We start from the raw sequence: 17,985 nt of genomic DNA, 5'->3' as shown, positions 1-17,985 counted from the left end.
AAGCAGGGCAGTTTCTGCTGCAGATGTAGTTAGTGTCCAGCACGTACAAAACCTAAAGCACAATTCTCCTTGGAGTAGATGGAAAGAGTAACAGATTCCTTGTCTCTCGTTAAATAAGCGTGTTTTTCCTTGACTGGGCAGCCGTTTGGAGCTGTTATATAGAAAGCTGAGGAGCAGAACGAGCAGTTCACCTCCAGTTCAGTCCCTAGACGGCAAGTGTTCTTATGGCGGTTCTCCTGTTCGACGTCGGAATATGCTATATCCTGTACACAGAACAGTCTCTGGTCTGCTGTTTTACAGAGCTCATTGCTGTCCTTTCCAATGCCCTTAGTGAATGAGTGTCAGTAAATTCCAAAGCGGTGGCATTCTGCCCCCTGCAACCACATCATAGCTGCCTCTTTCTGAGAGCCACTTTGTTTGACTGGGTCAGGATGCTTCTAAATCTAAATAAGAGGTACCTTTGCAGTTCCTCTACAAGTTATACTTGAAACCAAGTGTGGCACATGCTTGTAATCCCAGTACATGAATGGCTGAGGCAGGAGTCTAATATGGAATGATCCATTCAAGTTTGATACTTGTAATAAAAGTAGGTCAGTGTGGCTTCATAAATTTCATATTTTTCACATTTTTGTTGCAATTTTACACACTCAGGTTTATTGTCTGTTCTGACTAGCTTCCCTGAACCATACAATCCATCCATGGCCCATTCTGTGGTTACCACTTCTAAATGTCTGTTTGACTTAGCTGGCTTTTCTTTCTCATTTCTAGATGCCTGAAAACAATGAGACTAGGAACATCGGCAACTGTTTTAGTGGACTTTTCAGTCCTCTCATGATAAACATCCTGAAGGCACACACAGATACATACAGTTGCATATATACTAAAGAGGTTGCCAAATGTTCAAATTTTCAAAAAAAAAATTGAAAACTTTTCAAAGAAATTTTCTAGCTAGGCAGGAAATTTAATTCCAGCACTCTGGAGGCAGAGACAAGCAGATCTCTGTGAGTTCGAGGCCAGCCTGGTCTACAGATCAAGTTCCAGGACAGGCTCCAAAGCTACAGAGAAACCCTGTCTTGAGAAAACAACAACCACAAAAATGAGAATAATGATAATTCCTAAAGCCCAATAATGTGTTCAGTCTTTGTCCTATTTACAAATTTAATAAATATTCACTAAGAATGTATAAGTATTAATTAAGAATTAAGTAGCACCTAAGTAGCTGTGTCAAAGCTGACATCTTGGTAGCTTTGTCAGCTCTTGCCTCGTGGGATATGCCCCTGGGAACCTACAGCACACGCAGGTTCTCGCAGGACCTTTCTTGCCTCCCTAGGTATTATTAGGACTGTGTCTCTGTGTATCCTAGGCTGGCCTGACCGTCCTGCCACATCCTCCAAGTGCCAGGATTACAAATATGTATCTCCATGCCTAACTTTATTTAATTAAATAATTCCTTGAAGGCTCAGCTTTCAAAATGAATCAGAGTCCAGCTTAAAACTATGGCATAAAATATTTAATTATTCTTAAATACTTGAGATATTTTCAAAAATGTCAAATTATAATAGATTAGGTGAAATAATTTAATGTTACTTAGAGTTCAACTAGAAATACAGTTTTGGCTTCTGGCTACTAGAGTTTACCTGATTTCTGCTCGTTGTGTTCTGAGAGATACAGCCTAAGCCTGACTTTGCACTGCTGAGAAAGCGCTAGGAAAAAGACCTTCAGAGCTCACTTTCTTGCATTAAAACAAAAAACAACCAAAACAGCACAGGGATTGCTAACATAGCTTTGTGTAAACGATCTCTCTAGACTTAAGAGGTTTTTATTTTCTTTAAGGCTTTTGAGTTGTTTTTCATATGATCAGCTAATGACTTCAGCCCAACTTCCCAAGCCCAGCCGTGTTCTCCTGGTTAGCACTTTCCAGGTTCTTGCTCTGTGATGAACAAGCGCTCCCTGGTTAATTATGTATATATTTAGCTACTGCATGTGTTGGGCTTATTATTGTCATCTAATTAGATGTAACTTGAACTGCTTGCTTCTAGAAAAATCATTAAAAATTCTTTCCTAATGACCTAGAGATGACAAAATGTCTGTAAAGTGTGAAGACGCCAACGACACAGGAACAGCGTTCTTACAGCGTGCTAATCCAGGTGCCGCCGCCATCTCATTAAACGATATTTTGCTGTCATTAACATTTTCACCAAGGAATTGCAGTTATAATTTCCTTGTCAGCTGTCTCTAGATCACTTTACCTTCAAAACTAAAGTGCCATATAAAAACATTAAATTGGATGGTTTAATTAAAAAGATTTTTTTTTAATGAAGAAACATATCCAGTGTTTCTGAGATCTCATTTACTGTGCTTCACTTTTATTGTTTGAGTAGATTAGTGTCAAGCCTTCCCAATATTAATATGCATCTTCTGAGATACATCCTCAGAGGATAGTTAGCAGAATGTGTAACATGGTGGGCTCTTACCACCTCCAGAGAAGCCAAGAGCCTACTAGGATAGCACAAGTGTGTTTGTTACATGTGATACGTGTGAGCTGTGCTCAAGAGAAAAGTGAAAACAGCCAACAAGTGAAGACTAGATGACCAGAGATGAACAGATATTACTTTGGAAATACTTCCCTTTGGGAGACCTAATACACTTATTTTTTTCTCATGTCATGAAGATGTGCAGTAAAATAAAGAATGCCAATTCATTGAAACTTAGGTATGAAAACCTCTAAAATACCACTTCATCATTCTTGTTCTTCCTTGTGCCAAATTCGAGTCAAAAATATATATTGACTGTCCATGTGGCACGACTGAAGCAGAAAATTTTACCAAAAATGGGTTAGTGCCATACATTTTTTTAAAAAAGCTTATTGGATTTATTTAATTGACATGATATTGTGAGACAATAGTAATGTAAATATTACTAAAGTTCTCTTAGATGACTGGAATTACAAGCCTGTGCCACCACACTCAGCTAGGACATCATTACTTAGATAGCATCTTTTGCCTAGCTAAACAGGTAGACAGTGTGTTCCCGTGAAGATTCCACATTCCCACTATGCTCTGGACCTACTGAAGATATTGAACCGCTCTTGAAACTAAGAATACAAGCCCAACAGTTCCACAGTTCCCCATCCAAGTGCAACAATATAGCACAGAAAGAAAACCATCAAGTTATGGGGAAAGGAGTGTGCTTGGCACCTGTCTCCTTACTTCCTCCTGCCATCACAGCTCTTCCCTGCCATGGATTTTCAGTGTCTGAAGAGAACCTTGGCCTTCTCATTCCAGGCAAGCTCTACACCACTGAGCTTCATTCGTATCCTCTCCACTGAGTCCTGATGAATGCTTAATGTAGCGTGTTTACTGACAATGCCATTGTTACATTTACCTTCCTTATTGCAGAATATCATCTGATAATAAGCTTCAAACATGCAGTTCAACAGCCTGGCACCCTCCATGACACTTTCAAGGCCCTTGGCCGGCAGGGTTCTGCATGTGGGAAGTCTCAGTGGACCAGGCTTGACAAGTGACACAGTCACCTCTGTTCACATGCTGCGGATAGCACTAAGTTCCATTACCAGAACTGCTTATAAGGGAGGCTGATCCCAAGGGAAGGGGATCATGTATGAGGACCAGACAGTTGTGTCACCTGTGTGAAGCTCTTGTTGAAATTGTTGAGAGAAGACACTTTGGACACATGGTTATCAGAGCATTTCTGATTAAACAGAGACTTGACCAATAAGAGAAGTCTTTTCTCCTGAAATACAATGACTGCCTTAGGATAAACACAGAAACTGCTTTTTAAGAAGTTAGGGCATACACATTTCACCCTTTTTTCTTTTCTCTACTAGGACGGACATACAATGATCTGAACCAATACCCTGTGTTTCCATGGGTATTAACAAACTATGAATCAGAGGAACTGGACCTGACTCTTCCAGGAAACTTCAGGGATCTGTCAAAGGTAACAGTTAAATAAATGCACAGAAATCTCTGCTGTACAGGAGCCTCTCCAGAAAGGTTGATGTTAGAGTGTACATCCCCAGAGAATTTGTGAGAAAGTTATTCTCTCTTCTGTGGACCAGTGTCTAATTCTTCCCTACTCAGACCACAGGAATTCTGCATCTATCAGTGACTTTATCTGCACCATCATAGGAACAATGGGTGTTGAAGAAAGCAGATTCAGGAGGAAGTTGCTTAGGGTTAGTCATGGGCAGAAATCTAAAGTCAGTACTGATCACAGTAGCAGGTAGCCCATGAGAGGGGCTTAGCAGTAAGAAGGAAGGTAAATCAACAAGCATCTGTTTAGATGGAGACAATGGGACCCTCAAAAAGGACTCAGGATGAGAGTAAAGAATATAAAGCAGGTTTCGGGTAAGTTAACATAATTTTCAAGAGAAACACTAAATGGAATGCCAAACTGAGGTGCATCTAAGAATTAGAAATGGCCCAAAGCCACTCTGCAACCTGAGCTCCCGTTGAACACTGTGAGTCACACCCTCTGTGAATTTGTCTTTAAGCCGTGCATGCTTGGTAGTGCCTAGCACATCACTCAAATCCCAGGACCACATTTACAGCACAGGGCATTAGGCAAAGTCATTCACTTTCTCTTTGCCTCGGTTTCTTCATCTGAATACTGAAACAGTGCTAATCAGGTCGTTGTGATGGGTTCTGATTAGCCGGTATATATGTGTGGCCTAAAACAATTAATGCTGTGTATATTGGTTGGAATTCTCAGCCATTGCCATAAACCTCGTGCTTTACTCTCTCTAAGCCACATACATGTCTTGCAGGTCGTGATGATGTCAGCCTATTGTACTGGTTATCCTGTAGAGATGGATACTTTCTTTATATGTTTGCCAGGATAGAAGGTTACTCAGTGGACATTAAAGCAAAACCTATTCAGTGCAAAGGTTAAAATTGCTCTTTAAAGTTTTGTCTGTGTGGGCCAGAGACATGACTCAGCCTCCAATGGTAAAGGTGCTTGCCATCAAGCTGACCTGCCCTCATTCTCCAGTAGAGAACAGATTCTGACTCCACATGGGCCTGCACACATACAATACAAACACACATACATACACACATATACAAATAAGTAAATGTGATTTTTAAAAAGATATAAGCTATGTCTTTTTAACATTGATAGATACAGTTTATTAGATATTGTATGTGTGTGTATAAAAATGAAATTTTATAGTGTAGATTTCAAGGACCATGGCACATTGTAGCTAACTTCATATACTGGTTAGATTTTGTCAACTTGATACAAATTAGAGTCTCCTGGAAAGAGAGAACCTCCACTGAGGAATTTCCTCCATCAGATTGGCCTGTGGGAATGTCTGTGGTACATTTTCTTAATTTCTGATTGGTGTAGGAGGGCCCAGCCCACTGTGTGTGGTGCCACCCCTATGCAGATGGGCCTGTCTTGGCTACATAAGAAAGTAGGCTGAGCAAGCCAGTAAGCAGTATTCCTCCATGGCTCTGCTTCAGTTCCTGGCTCCTGCCTTGAATTCTTGCCCTGGCTTTTCTGGATGATGGATTATGATCTGTGATCTAGAATAAAACCTCTCCAGGTGATTTTTGATGGTAATGTTCTATCACAGCAACAAAGCAAATTAGGATGCCTCATATGCTAACTACTACTGGAGTTATTTAAGATTCCTTTTCTTTAAAAAAAAAACAGTTTTGATCTGAAATTCAACTATAATGTCATAGTCGACAGAAACATATACACCAAGATTTCTTCCTTTCCTCCAGTCTTCTGTCAGCAGATATTAACATGTGCTCATATGTGTACAGAAACAGGCCTTTGCACCAGACAGATTAGCCCAATGGGAATGAGTCAGATGAGCCTCTTGGAGAGAGATATCTCCTGAACAAAGATGAGAACTTAGTTCCCAAGAGTAGGAGACTAGCAGTAGTGAGGGTGAAGGAGAATGAGACCTACTGGGGCGTGTGCTAAGATACTCCAGGGCAGTTGTTCTCACACCTTCCTGAAACACTAATACAGCCAAGGAAAATACAGTGTTGGTTCTGTGGATTATAGGAGAGATGTGCTAGTGTTTGCCAGTGATAACAGAATTTTAATTCCCTGTGTAGAAAGGTGAGATCACTGGTTTGGGGGGGTGGTGATGATATTGCTTTGAGGGCCTTGTGTCTGATAGGCAGTGTCCTACAACTCACCACATCCTAAGCTCTCCTTTTCTATTTTATTTTAACACAGGGCTTTTCTAAGTTACTCATGCCACCTTGTACTCTCTGCAGCCAGACGGGACTTGAATTTGGGTTCCTTCTGCCTCGGCCTCCTGACTAGCTGGGGTGCCAGCCTGTGCTTCTGAAGTGACTCCATTCACGCTGTTGAGTTGTGTGCTTCCTTTGCCTGGGCTTTACCTTCTGTCACTCACATAGGCTTCCCCAGTTTTATGAAGTGTGAAAATAAATAGCAGAGGAAACAGGCAGAGCCTGCGTTAATCAGGGAACATGAACTATCTCCTTTTGCAAGCCTGGAATTGGCTGTTGGTACTGGGCTGGTTGACTTCTGGAGTAGGAAAAGAGAGGTAGCTTTTGCCTTCCGTTCTCCCATAGTCCAGACCCATGCGTTAGCAGTCAGTTATTTACACACTGTCACACTGACAGGATGGGAAAATGTTAGCAAATTAAAGCCTCTTGATATGTTAATAAATCACCCTTGCATTGTTCCCATGGTTCACTGAATTTCCTAATAGAAGCTTCTATACAGATGGTCTAGGAAACCAGTACTATCCTTTATAAAACCACTAATACTAAGATTCTAATGTATGAAGATATATCTTACTGTGCACCAATGGGAAAGTGACATTAGAAGTACACTGTGCGTGGGAGGAGAGACCACAGTGGGTAACAGCACTACTGCATGAGGAGGCCCCACCAAGTCCATGGACTTCTCACAGCTGTAATAGATCAGCAAAGGAAGGCTTCAGTGGGAAATCTGTTTCCCAAAAGCTCAAGAAAGAACTGGGATTATTAAATGTTACTAACTGGAATTATTTTAATAAGAAAAGTAGTTGTTTTAAAAACAAAGATTAGGAGTCCTGCCCTAACTTCCCTCAGTAATAGACTAAAAGTTGTAAGATGAAATAAACCCTTTCTTCCTCAAGTTGTTCTTGATCATAGTGTTTTATCACAGCTGCAGAAACCCTAGCTAAGACAGCATTTAATGTCCCACCTGTGCACGAGGGACATGCAAAGAGTGGTGGATACAGTGCAGATTTCCAGTCACCCTCTGAGTTAGATATGATTAACTAAAAAGTCTAGTGAAAGAGTATTTGATTCAACTAAATCATTTTTAATTCTAGTAAGGTCAAAAGAATATCATTCAATAATACATTTTTCATGCCACAAATTGTTTTATTATCTACCTATTATTTACTTATTATAAACCCTAAGTGTTTATAAAAACATGAATTGGATATTTATCTAGAATGATTTTTTTATTTATAGTCTTATTTTTTTCCTTGTCACCTTTGAAGAGCAGAGGAAAGAATTTTTATTTAGACAACTTTTTTTTATTAGACTACACAGGCTCGTCTCACTCATTATAGATTGTATTTATTGTTTGACAAATCAAATGGTCTGTAATTGACCAATATTATCAGTGCCAACCACCGACAGGTGGATATATTTTTCCCTTAAGTTTATAAAAAAAATATATATATATATCTGCTATGGAAAAGTGAACATGTTATAAAATTTATCTTACAACACGATACATGTTAGTGCCTCGGTTGTTTATATGTACTTGCATGAATTTGACTCCCAGGTTCTAGTGGTTACATGATTTTGACACAAATTGTAATCTGCTCATTAAAGTACAAATGAGATTTTCCATTTCCCAACTATGTCTTCTGTTAAATGAGTCATTTCATTCCAGAACCAAATCCTGGTAATACTGACATAAATATAAGACATCACACATGTGTACACAACACATTTGCGTAAACACACACATATACACAAACACGCTCTTTCACAAAGTGGAAAACTATTTTGTTAACACAGGAGTTGTTTGACTGGCAGATGAGGATGAAGTTAGCATTTTCCACATTATTATGCCACTTAAAAAGAGGAAGCGATAATGCCTGGGGCTTTGAAATGCAGCAGTGCAAAAGCATGTGCTGAGGTGCTAATGTTGCTGGATGCCTGTGCACATGGAGTGGAGGCGATGAAGCTGGAAACTGAGAAGCCCAGTGGCCTAGAGCAGCGTCCTAGTCTTTCTTATCTTTCTTTTCCACCATAAATAAAAATACCCAAAGTGAAAGTTTTCTTAAGCTAGTATATAATCTGCCTAATGATAAAGTTTCAATAACTAAATAAATACAGAGTTTTGGAAAAGCATTATATGTAAGTCATGAAACTTGATAATTTTTGATAGGCTAGTAAATAAAAATAATTTAACTATATTAACATTAATATAGTAATGACTTTGGCTTCATGTAATACAAGGTCAAGTTAAACTGGCTTCAATTTAAAAGATAAAAGTTTTTGCAGACCTAGCATTTCTAAGGAATCCAGAGTAGTCAGTGTTGGGAAAACCTGTTCTGAGCACACCTCTGCTGCAGCCTGCTCTGGACTTGATCTGACCAACTTTCAGGAGTGCAGCAAGGAGGCTTTTGTAGCCCCACCAGAGATGCCTTTCTTTTCTTCTACTAGCACCTCTGTTCCTTTGAATCAACTCTAATCATGGCTTGTTGGTTGGTTGGTTGGTTGGTTGGTTGGTTGGTTGGTTGGTTTGTTGGTTGGTTGGTTGGTTGGTTGGTTTGGTTTGGTTTTGGCTCCAAAGTGGCCACATAGGATTTTGACAAACTTGATTGAAGTTTGGGGTTGTCAGGGTTCAGCCCACCTGCATCAGGCATACTACTTACAAAGAAGGAATAGTTCATAAAGGAAGGAGAAATGGACAGAGGAACTGTTGTTGCTAGTTTGCAGGAGTTGGTCCTACACATATCCACATGCATTGAGAATTAGTGCCCTTTCTCCAGAGTGCACTTTTTTCAGATGCTTCAATATTGCACAGACCTGTGCATCCCTTTCTCACTGATTCCTCAGAGCGCTTAGTTATAGGAACCTGCCCTTGATATGTCCTCTAAATGTCTCCTCTTTGTTTGCCTTGTTTTATGACTAAACATTTCTTTAAAATCCCCACATGGAAGCTTTACATGATTTTCTATAGTCATTCTAGTAGGTCTTTATTCTTTCAGTGTTTGTTACTCAGAAAAAAAAAAAGGAAAAGAAAAAAAAAGCCAGGTACTGTACTGGGTGCTGAGAATTCACTATTACTAGGCACTGTCTGTGACGCTTCCAGAATGAATCTGAACCCCTTCCAAAAGCATGAGTCAGATAACAGATGCAAAGGGCAGAAGGGCAGAGGGGTTGGTAGGAGTGAGCCCTGCATTGTCACGAGGATGTTTTTCATGATGATGTCATGTAGTTTAAGATAAAAAAAATGGAAAAGATAAGAATTTGAGAGGCCTTTTCTCATAGATTTTTGAGCCCCCTGATTATTACAATGAAAGGATGGCTTAGATGTATCAGAAGTCCCGATATGATAAGGGTGTTGAAACACCCAAAAGCTCTCCTTAGAAACCTTACACTGACTCAGCTTCAAGCTGTTTCTAGTACAGCCCAGCATTGGATCTGTAAACTGGAGAGCTTCTCACAAAATTCGAGATCTCAGTTTCCTCATCTGTAACATAAGGACATACCTTATGTTACCCTTCCCTCCATTTCCTCTGTTCCTTTCTTGTTTGGGTCTGACCTCCTGCCTCTGCCTCTCATGTGCTAGGTTTATAGGTGTGTACCACTGTGCTTAGCTGGTTCCATCTGTTTCTGAGATTCTTTGGTGGATAAGGAAGCAAATGGGCAGTTATGAAAAAAAGTCACACTGAGATTCTAATCTTAGAGTCAGCATGAAAGTGGTGTGGGCAGAGGGGTCATCAGGTAGCCATTTCCTTCTTGTGAACTTAGGTAAAGGGATGTCTAGCAGACCCCAAACACTTATGTAAATCACTCTAGAGAATGACTGAGAACACAATCTTATGTAAATATACAGTGTCCTTAACAGTCAGGGTGACAAGTAGGGGCCATAGCAACATTTTAAGTGATACAGAAAGAATTTCAGTACTGTGAGCACTGACATGCTCGTTTCCCGGTCTTAGTGATGTACAGTGCTGAGGTTATTGTAGTGGACATCATGTTTCTCCTTGAAAAGCCCTTTTAAGTCTTAAAAAAATTATAATCTACTTTGATGAAACTGATTGTTCTTAAGTGAGTTGACTTTTATTGTTTAAATCAGTTAAGCTTTGTATTCAGAGTTTTCTCTCAACACTCTAGTTTTCATTACAATATTTACCCAGTAGGTTTTTTTTTAACTTAAATTTTTTTAGTCATTTTTCCTTGCCTTATATAGATGCTTATTCCAAAAAAAATGACTTGATATAACTTGGGAGGTTTTAAGGTAGAAAATATTGATAGTTCAATGATAAAGGAACAGAAATCAAAAATAGAAAAATAAATAAAATGAAAAAGGAACACAGTTATATATCAAAAGAATTCTCACCCAAATACATCCAAGTACCACCTAAGTAGAGTGTGTTCTGTTATGTGTTTGAAGCAGTTATGTATTTAGATAGATATGATCAGTTCATTCTCTTGAGATGTCAATAACATTTTAGTAAGCTATATAAGCATACTAACCCTTCTAAAAACAACAGGGTTTTACAGGTCTAGAAATCATATTTTTAGTCTCTGCCTGATTTTATGTCATGTGTCACTGTTCATTTGCTGCATAAAGTATCAGTAGATCTAATATCAAGTTTTTAAACTCTAAGTGGAAACCACAGCAATGGCTATATCTAAATGGCACTGCTGATAAAAATAGTTCCTATTGCCAACTAAATGTGTCAACCTCAGTAAATATAATCGTGTGTTTTCACCATAATTTTAAACTATATTTTCTGTCAGATTCATATGGGATTTGCACTACAAAACTCACCTAAATTTTAAAAAGATGCCAGACTTACAACTTTATCAATACAGAGGTAGACATATGTTGACATGAGTATGAGAGAATCTGATGCCCTTGGCTCAAGTAAGAAAGGGTGCCATCTAGTAACAGAATTTGAATCTCCTCCAAAACAACTAGAAGCTTGTTTTACTTTAAAAAGTTTGTTTCGACATTGAACTACTGCTGCTCCAGGGCAGTCTTTAGGAGTTGGCACCATGGCTGAAGACATCAAGACCAAAATCAAGAACTACAAAACTGCCCCCTTTGACAGCCGCTTCCCAAACCAGAACCAGACCAGGAACTGCTGGCAGAACTATCTGGACTTCCACCGCTGCGAGAAGGCAGTGACCGCAAAGGGGGGTGATGTCTCCGTGTGTGAGTGGTACCGACGTGTATACAAGTCCCTCTGCCCCGTATCGTGGGTCTCAGCCTGGGATGACTGCAGAGCAGAAGGCACATTTCCTGGGAAGATCTGACCTGGCTCCACCCACCTCTCCTCTGTTCGCTCTCCTCTCCCCATGCAGTGAAGGGGGGGACCTGGGTATATGATGGTCCCTACTCTGGGACCCTGAATCATGATGCAGCACTTAATAAAATTTCACTGAAAAGTTAAAAAAAAAAAGTTTGTTTCGTGACTACTAGAAACTAAAAGTGAAATTATTTACATTTTATTTCAGAAAATTTATTTCTAGCTTCATTGGACAAAAAATTCCAAATCAGAAATGTATTTTAAGCAGTAAAGGAGAGGTTTGCAGGCTATAATACAGCACAGCTGTTTTATATAGAGCGCAATTCTGCAAACACTCCAATAGAGAGACTTCAGTGAAACCTGAGCAAAATAGAAAATGTAAATATTTATTTTATCTTTTTTGGGTAGTTGAGGAAAAAGGCTGGGAAGGATTAGAAGACTGGCTATTTCCTTCTTCCATGGTATTCTGTGAGGTCTTAGAGTGCAAACAGTATCAGTAAAAGTTGATCCTTCTGTATAGGCAGATGTTCTGCAACGGAGAGTTCCGCCAGCACATTCAAGACGGAAAGAGGCACCCTTCAGATGGCTCGCTGAGTTAGGAACACAGTTATGCTGAGTCTAGATCAGTTCACTATGTAATCTCCATTTTTTTTCTACTTGCTAGCACTATGTCCTTTCACCACTCATAAAAGTTCCCTCTGTTTTAAATACTGAGAACTTTACAAAATGTTTAACAAGACTTCCTTTTATACATCTGTATAAAAAAGATTTTATAGGTAACTGGCAGAATTTAACCCAGAATGGGGTTGAAACCTTGAAGTATTTCAGTGGAAGGTTTATACTTTCATCCCATGGGTCACAAACACAAAGGCCAATAGTTTTGGAACTTTAAAATATTAGTTCTCTTGTGCCCATGAAATACAACTTTAAAAAATGAGTAATTAAGTTGTTTAATATTGGCTAAGTCATAATAAGGGCTAACATAAAAGGAACATATTTTACAAATAACTTTAATATTCAGGCTAAGCACCCTTACAAATAAGAGCTTATTATGGAAATTCTATCAGCCCTAACTGCTGGCATCATTGTATTGTTTAAATTAGTCTTTTGGGACTAAAAGAAAATGCTCACAGCAATTTATAAATGAATTTTTCTCTCTTGTGTAACATTATATGTCCCATTGAAACACTAATGTCTTTGACTTCTCCTGTTAAGATTAAGCTTTTGGGGAGCTTCATGCTTAAGTAGTGATATTAAATTTGTGGGTAAAGAGTGATATACTTAATACTTTCATTTTCTGTGTAAACACTTATTTGTACAGTATGCAATTGAAAACAGTAACTTGAACCTAGTTAATAAGTATGGATTCCATATATGAAGAAACCAAAACCAGACATAAAATTGAACTAAGGCAGTTTGCTATTTCTACACCTGAGTGTCAGGTCCAAAAGAAACTGGGACAAAAGCCTATTAGCACACCAAAGTTCCGACTGGTCTCTAGGCTCCCTCAGAACCTGTGGCTCTTCTCAGCTCTTCTCACACTGTCCTCTACCCTACAGTTCTCCAGCTCATGGGCTTTCTTTGCCCTAGCTTCTCATTTCAGCCAGGCACTCTCTTATGCCCCCCAATCTTCCTCGCCCCCACCTCTCCTGTCCCCTCTCCTTTCAAGGCCTGGTCCATTCTGCTGACCGTGTTTAGTCTACTCTTTTCTCTCCCTGCTCAGGACTCTTCCAGATGCCTCTGGCTCCTCTCTCCCTCAGAGCCACAATATCAACCTTCCCCTCAGCCATACCTCGGAGTAGTTGTGTCCTCATTAAAGACTGGGTGTGCTAAGAAGTCTTCAGTTGGCATGTGCTTTTGGAGGGAAGAAAGTAGCCCCTGTCCTCATCTAGAGTTCTGATGACACAGGTCCTAGTGGCTTCACAGAGCACCTCTGTGGGGATCCGAGGCCTCTGGATCAGCCTCTTGATTCATTTTGTTGCTTCAAAGGATTGGTGCTCCCATTGGGCAGTGACAGGACAAGACCAGCATTCAACTGTGCTTCCTCTCAAGAAGGCCTTTGGCTCCTTAGCATAGAGAATAGAAACCACTGAGCCTGGCAAACAGGAAAGCCAATGCAAAAGTGAGGAAGTTCTACAACTCAGCAAAGACAGCTGTTGGAGGAGGCTGTTAGTTAGTTCCCAGCTGCCCCGAAATAATAACACAGAAACTATATTATTTAAATCACTGTTTGGCCCATTAGCTCTAGCTTCTTATTGGCTAACTCTTACATCTTAATTTAACCCATCTTCATTAATCTGTGTATTGACACGTGGCAGTGGCTTACCAGGTAAAGTTCAGGTGTTTGTCTCTGGTGGGACTACATGGCTTTTCTCTGACTCTGCCTCCTTTCTCCCAGCATGCCATTTAGTTTTCCTCTCCTAGCTCTGTTCCCCTGTAGCTCTGCTATAGGCTCAAAGCAGCTCCTTTATTAATCATTGATATTCACAGCATCCAGAGGGGACTCCCACATCAGACAACAATATAGAAATCTGTCTTAATAATGATTGCCAAGCTCAGTGTCCGTCATATGTGCCAAGGAGCCGAGGAGAATGAAAAGGAGCCATGAAAATACTAATTTGACCTGAACAGTCAAAACTGAATCACTTACATTTTGTTTGGGTATTTTTTTCTTAATGTTTTTGTTTGCTTGCTTGTTTTGTTTACATTTTTTGGGTTTTGTTTTCTTTTGTTTTGTTTTACTTTCTCACTTTTATTTATGACAAGTATTCTGGTCAAAAGTTCTTTGAGACAATCGCATAAGCCTTAGCCAATTGGAAAATTCAAGCATCTGACTCTCCCATTCTGTGAATGGCCCGGCAGATAGCATAGGTTTTGAAACTGACCATTAAACCAGTCTCTGATCCTGCCACCCTTGGCCATGTTCATCTGGATGAATGTGAGGTCCTTGGCACCAATGATGCAGTTGCCTGTGGAGCATTTCCAGGGCACTTACAGGTCCATGAACTCGCTGGGATCGTTCTGCATGTCGAGGCCTGGCCTACTCGCTAGACCAGCAGAGGAGCAGAAAACTTTTTTGTTTTATTTTGTTGAGAGGGAGGAGAGAGAGAGCGCATGTGCATGCAAGAAAAAACATAAAATTAGATGGATAGGGAAGGGAGATGGGAAAGATCTGGGAAGGGTTAGGAGAGGTTCAAGAATATGATAAAAATATGAAAAATCGCCCTGGAAATCTGATTTTCTGAAGTTACAGCCGAACTTAGCTCATGTTACTGTGTATTTTTAATGAGTACTCTGATTAGTAATTAAGATCATTGAAAATGCCATAGAGAACAGTCCATTGGTGTTGAGGACTTTCAGGATGAAGCCTGGACATCCAGGGTTTTTACTGTTACTGTATGGAACACAACATTTCCTTTTATCTTTTTACAGCCAATTGGTGCTTTGAATCCAAAGAGAGCAGTGTTTTACGCAGAGCGTTATGAGACATGGGAAGATGATCAAAGCCCACCCTACCACTATAATACACACTACTCCACAGCAACTTCTGCTCTGTCGTGGCTAGTTCGAATTGTAAGTATCATCCTTAACGCTCTCTATCTCCAGAGTCTGCTGTGTACGGAAATGAAAGAAAATCATGTACATTTGGTGTCCATTTTAATGTGACTAGAGACTAGTGAGCAGAGAATGGACTCCATGTACCCCAGAGAAGATTCAGCCTGTGATCTTCCTTCTCAGCTTCCCAAGTGCTGGGATTGGAGATGTGCACACCACACTTTGAGTTTTTTTTTTTAAATGTAAGATCATTAGGAAGTCACTTACTTAAATTCCTATACTTATTTTTGAGCTGGGGATTAGCACATACTGACCAAACACTCTGTTACTAACCCTAACCCTGCACATGCGCGCACACACACCGATATCCCCAAATGAGTCATAAAGGACCCTCTGGTGTACATCTTTCATTTTATATCAATTAATATATTAATGAAAAAAAACCAAAACTGACCTTAAGAAACCAACTCTGCACTTCTAAACCAGAGGTAAAGATAGAAAACTGTGATCTCCTTTTTAGACCAAGATTTTTAAGTTAATCTCATCTCTTGAAAATTTAGCTCAATTGTGTGAAGTTTGAAGTTAAGAAAAATCTAGACTGTATTTTAGACCCTAGAATAATTAGATCCAATTGTAATTTTGAGAGCATCACTGTTGTGGCCAGGCCTGGTTACAGGAACCAGTCAGAGCAGCCCTCCTTCAGTTGATGGTCACAGTACTCTGCATAGGCAGAAGGCCCCTCTCTCTCAGCAAGGAAAGACACCCTCTGATTCCCCACACAGAATTCATGGAATCCATCCTGTGGCTCTAGCCTCAGAACTGAGCCGACTGCAGAACTGATCAGTCCAGATTCAGGGGAGCTAATTTCTGATAACCACAGACACACAATGTGGTATTAATTGATTTGTGCTCAGAAATAAGAAAACAAAAAGACTGATAAATTCAGTTCTCAGATCACCAGTGGCTAGGCCATAAGTTTCCAGTCATTATCACCACTAGTGGGGAATGACCTCCTAGGCATGAATGAACCGCAAGCAAACAAAAATCAGCGCAGGAAGCATAGATTTAAAATCTAGGGGGAAAGGTGTCTGTAAAGTTCTAATTGCTGATTGCTGTGGGAGCCAAGGGGAAAAAAAGTGGCTGTACCTAAGCAGGCCAACAACTGCCCTTCCCAACCCACACAACCTGTTTGGTTTCATCACGTTAGTCCACCTACAATTTGCAAGAGGCCTACAGAATCATAACATAAATACATTTTTAGAAAACATTTAAACCAAAAGTTTGCACTCTGGGAGGCCTTTTTATACCTCACCAGACTGGATGCCACAGCCTTGGTGAGCCACCACAGTAAAGGGGAGTATACCTCGCCCAGGTCTCTTGGCGATAGAAGAAAGTCCAGAGCTGTATGTAACAACAACAACAACAATAGATGTTTCAATTGGTTGCCTGAGATTTAAATAAGAGTAATGTTTGATTGCATCTTGAAATAGACACAGTGGTCTTATGTGTTTTATGTGAATGCCAATTAGTCAAATCGGAAGACAGATTGGCAAAACTCATTAAAAGAAAAAACACTTGTTTTCAATCACCTGGTTTATTTACTATTTTTCTCTTCCAAGTAAGCTAAATCTTTTCTCCTGTCGTGAAGCACAGGTCCTCTGGCCAGCCTGCTGTTCTGGTGGGTGGAGCATAGGCCTGGAACTATGCAAGAACCTGACAGTGATCTTCCATGTCTACTGCACAGAAAGCATTGCTGTCTCACAGCTTTTAATACTCTTGTTGAGAAGGGAAAGAAAAAAGGAGAATTAGTTTCATAAATTTTAAACCTGGTATACCCAAAATGTTACTTTTTGATCATGTAACCAATAAAAAATATTTATGCAATGTTTAATATTTTTGAACTTGTTTTCGAATTCAAAGAACTGTTGTATTTCTAGCACAATATTGCATCTGTTGGCTTGCTGTATCTGACAACACGGATATCTAGAGTTGCTTTCATGAGGATTTATTTAGCTCAAAGCTTCATGCAAAGGATCAGAGACGAATACTGTGGTCTAAGAGCTTAGGGAGCATTCAGCTAATGGGCCAGGGAACTTTGCTTTCTTCACTCTTACTCTAAGTAGAAAATGCACTTATAGCTTGTGTCACTAAGAATCTGTTCAGAAAATATTATACATATTAAAATAAGTGTCTGTCCTCTACCTTTCAAGTCTTTTAGACCTAGTCATTAAATTCATTATCATTCAATCTGTTTAGTCTGACAATGATGATAATTGCATAAAATTGCTAATTAGCTATATACCTCATTACTTTAAATTAAGGATTTTTTTTTAGGCAAACTACCAGTGAAATCACTTGTCTGACTTGCCAGACCCTAGAAAGACTGTTTCATTGATGACTGCCAGACAAATGCTGAATAAACCCTCACTTGAAACTGGGATTCCTTAATACATGAGACAACTGTGATCAGACTTTCGTCCTTCCTGGACTGAGACGTCACCCAAATAAGCACAGGCTGCTCACCAGTTTCCTGTGCTACTACTAGTGCTTCAGTTCTCCAGACCTTTAATAACAATAATCCTTAGGACGGTAATTTTATTATTTACATGTGCTTATAAGTTAGAACTTTTTTATAATTACATATTATTTAGAAAAATTACCCTAGAAACTAAACTGTCATGTATCATTAAAAATACCTGTTTCTAGTAAAAGTGACCAACAGAACTTTCACAAGCATCACTTAGCCAATCCAAATCAAACTTCTCAGTGTGGTTATTCTGGATGCTGACACTTAGGGCAGTGCATATGCACTCAGAGGAAAAGGAGGGATATTTAAACAGAAATCAGACGTGTGGCACACAGAAGGCAGGCAGGTTAATCAGTAGAAAATGCTGACTGATTCTAGACTTACTTTAGGGTTCTTT

The 17,985-nt window shown here is 39.6% G+C and overlaps 2 protein-coding genes and 1 pseudogene across 5 annotated transcripts in view; 2 read left to right on the top strand and 1 right to left on the bottom strand.

The window, feature by feature from the left end:
* Nucleotides 1–17,985, top strand: part of Nbea (neurobeachin) — a 467,863-nt gene that overhangs the window by 385,375 nt on the left and 64,503 nt on the right. For all 4 annotated transcript variants that reach the window (XM_050120186.1, XM_050120187.1, XM_050120185.1 and 1 more), the window contains 2 exons: nt 3,848–3,960; nt 14,939–15,079. In XM_050120186.1, coding sequence (XP_049976143.1) covers nt 3,848–3,960; nt 14,939–15,079 — 254 coding nt within the window. The remainder of the gene's footprint in view (nt 1–3,847; nt 3,961–14,938; nt 15,080–17,985) is intronic.
* LOC126487443 (cytochrome c oxidase subunit 6B1-like) lies at nt 11,188–11,598 on the top strand. Its single transcript, XM_050120191.1, has one exon. It carries the CDS (start codon nt 11,253–11,255, stop codon nt 11,511–11,513), a length of 261 nt encoding a protein of 86 aa, XP_049976148.1. The 5' UTR covers nt 11,188–11,252; the 3' UTR covers nt 11,514–11,598.
* Nucleotides 14,281–14,533, bottom strand: LOC126487444 (40S ribosomal protein S21-like; annotated as a pseudogene).

The sequence above is a fragment of the Alexandromys fortis genome, unplaced genomic scaffold (genome assembly GCF_014885135.2).
Source record: "Alexandromys fortis isolate MF-2015 unplaced genomic scaffold, M_Fortis_MF-2015_v1.1 scaffold_172, whole genome shotgun sequence".
NCBI classification, from domain to species: Eukaryota; Metazoa; Chordata; class Mammalia; order Rodentia; family Cricetidae; genus Alexandromys; species Alexandromys fortis.
This window is presented reverse-complemented; position numbering and strand designations above follow the sequence as displayed.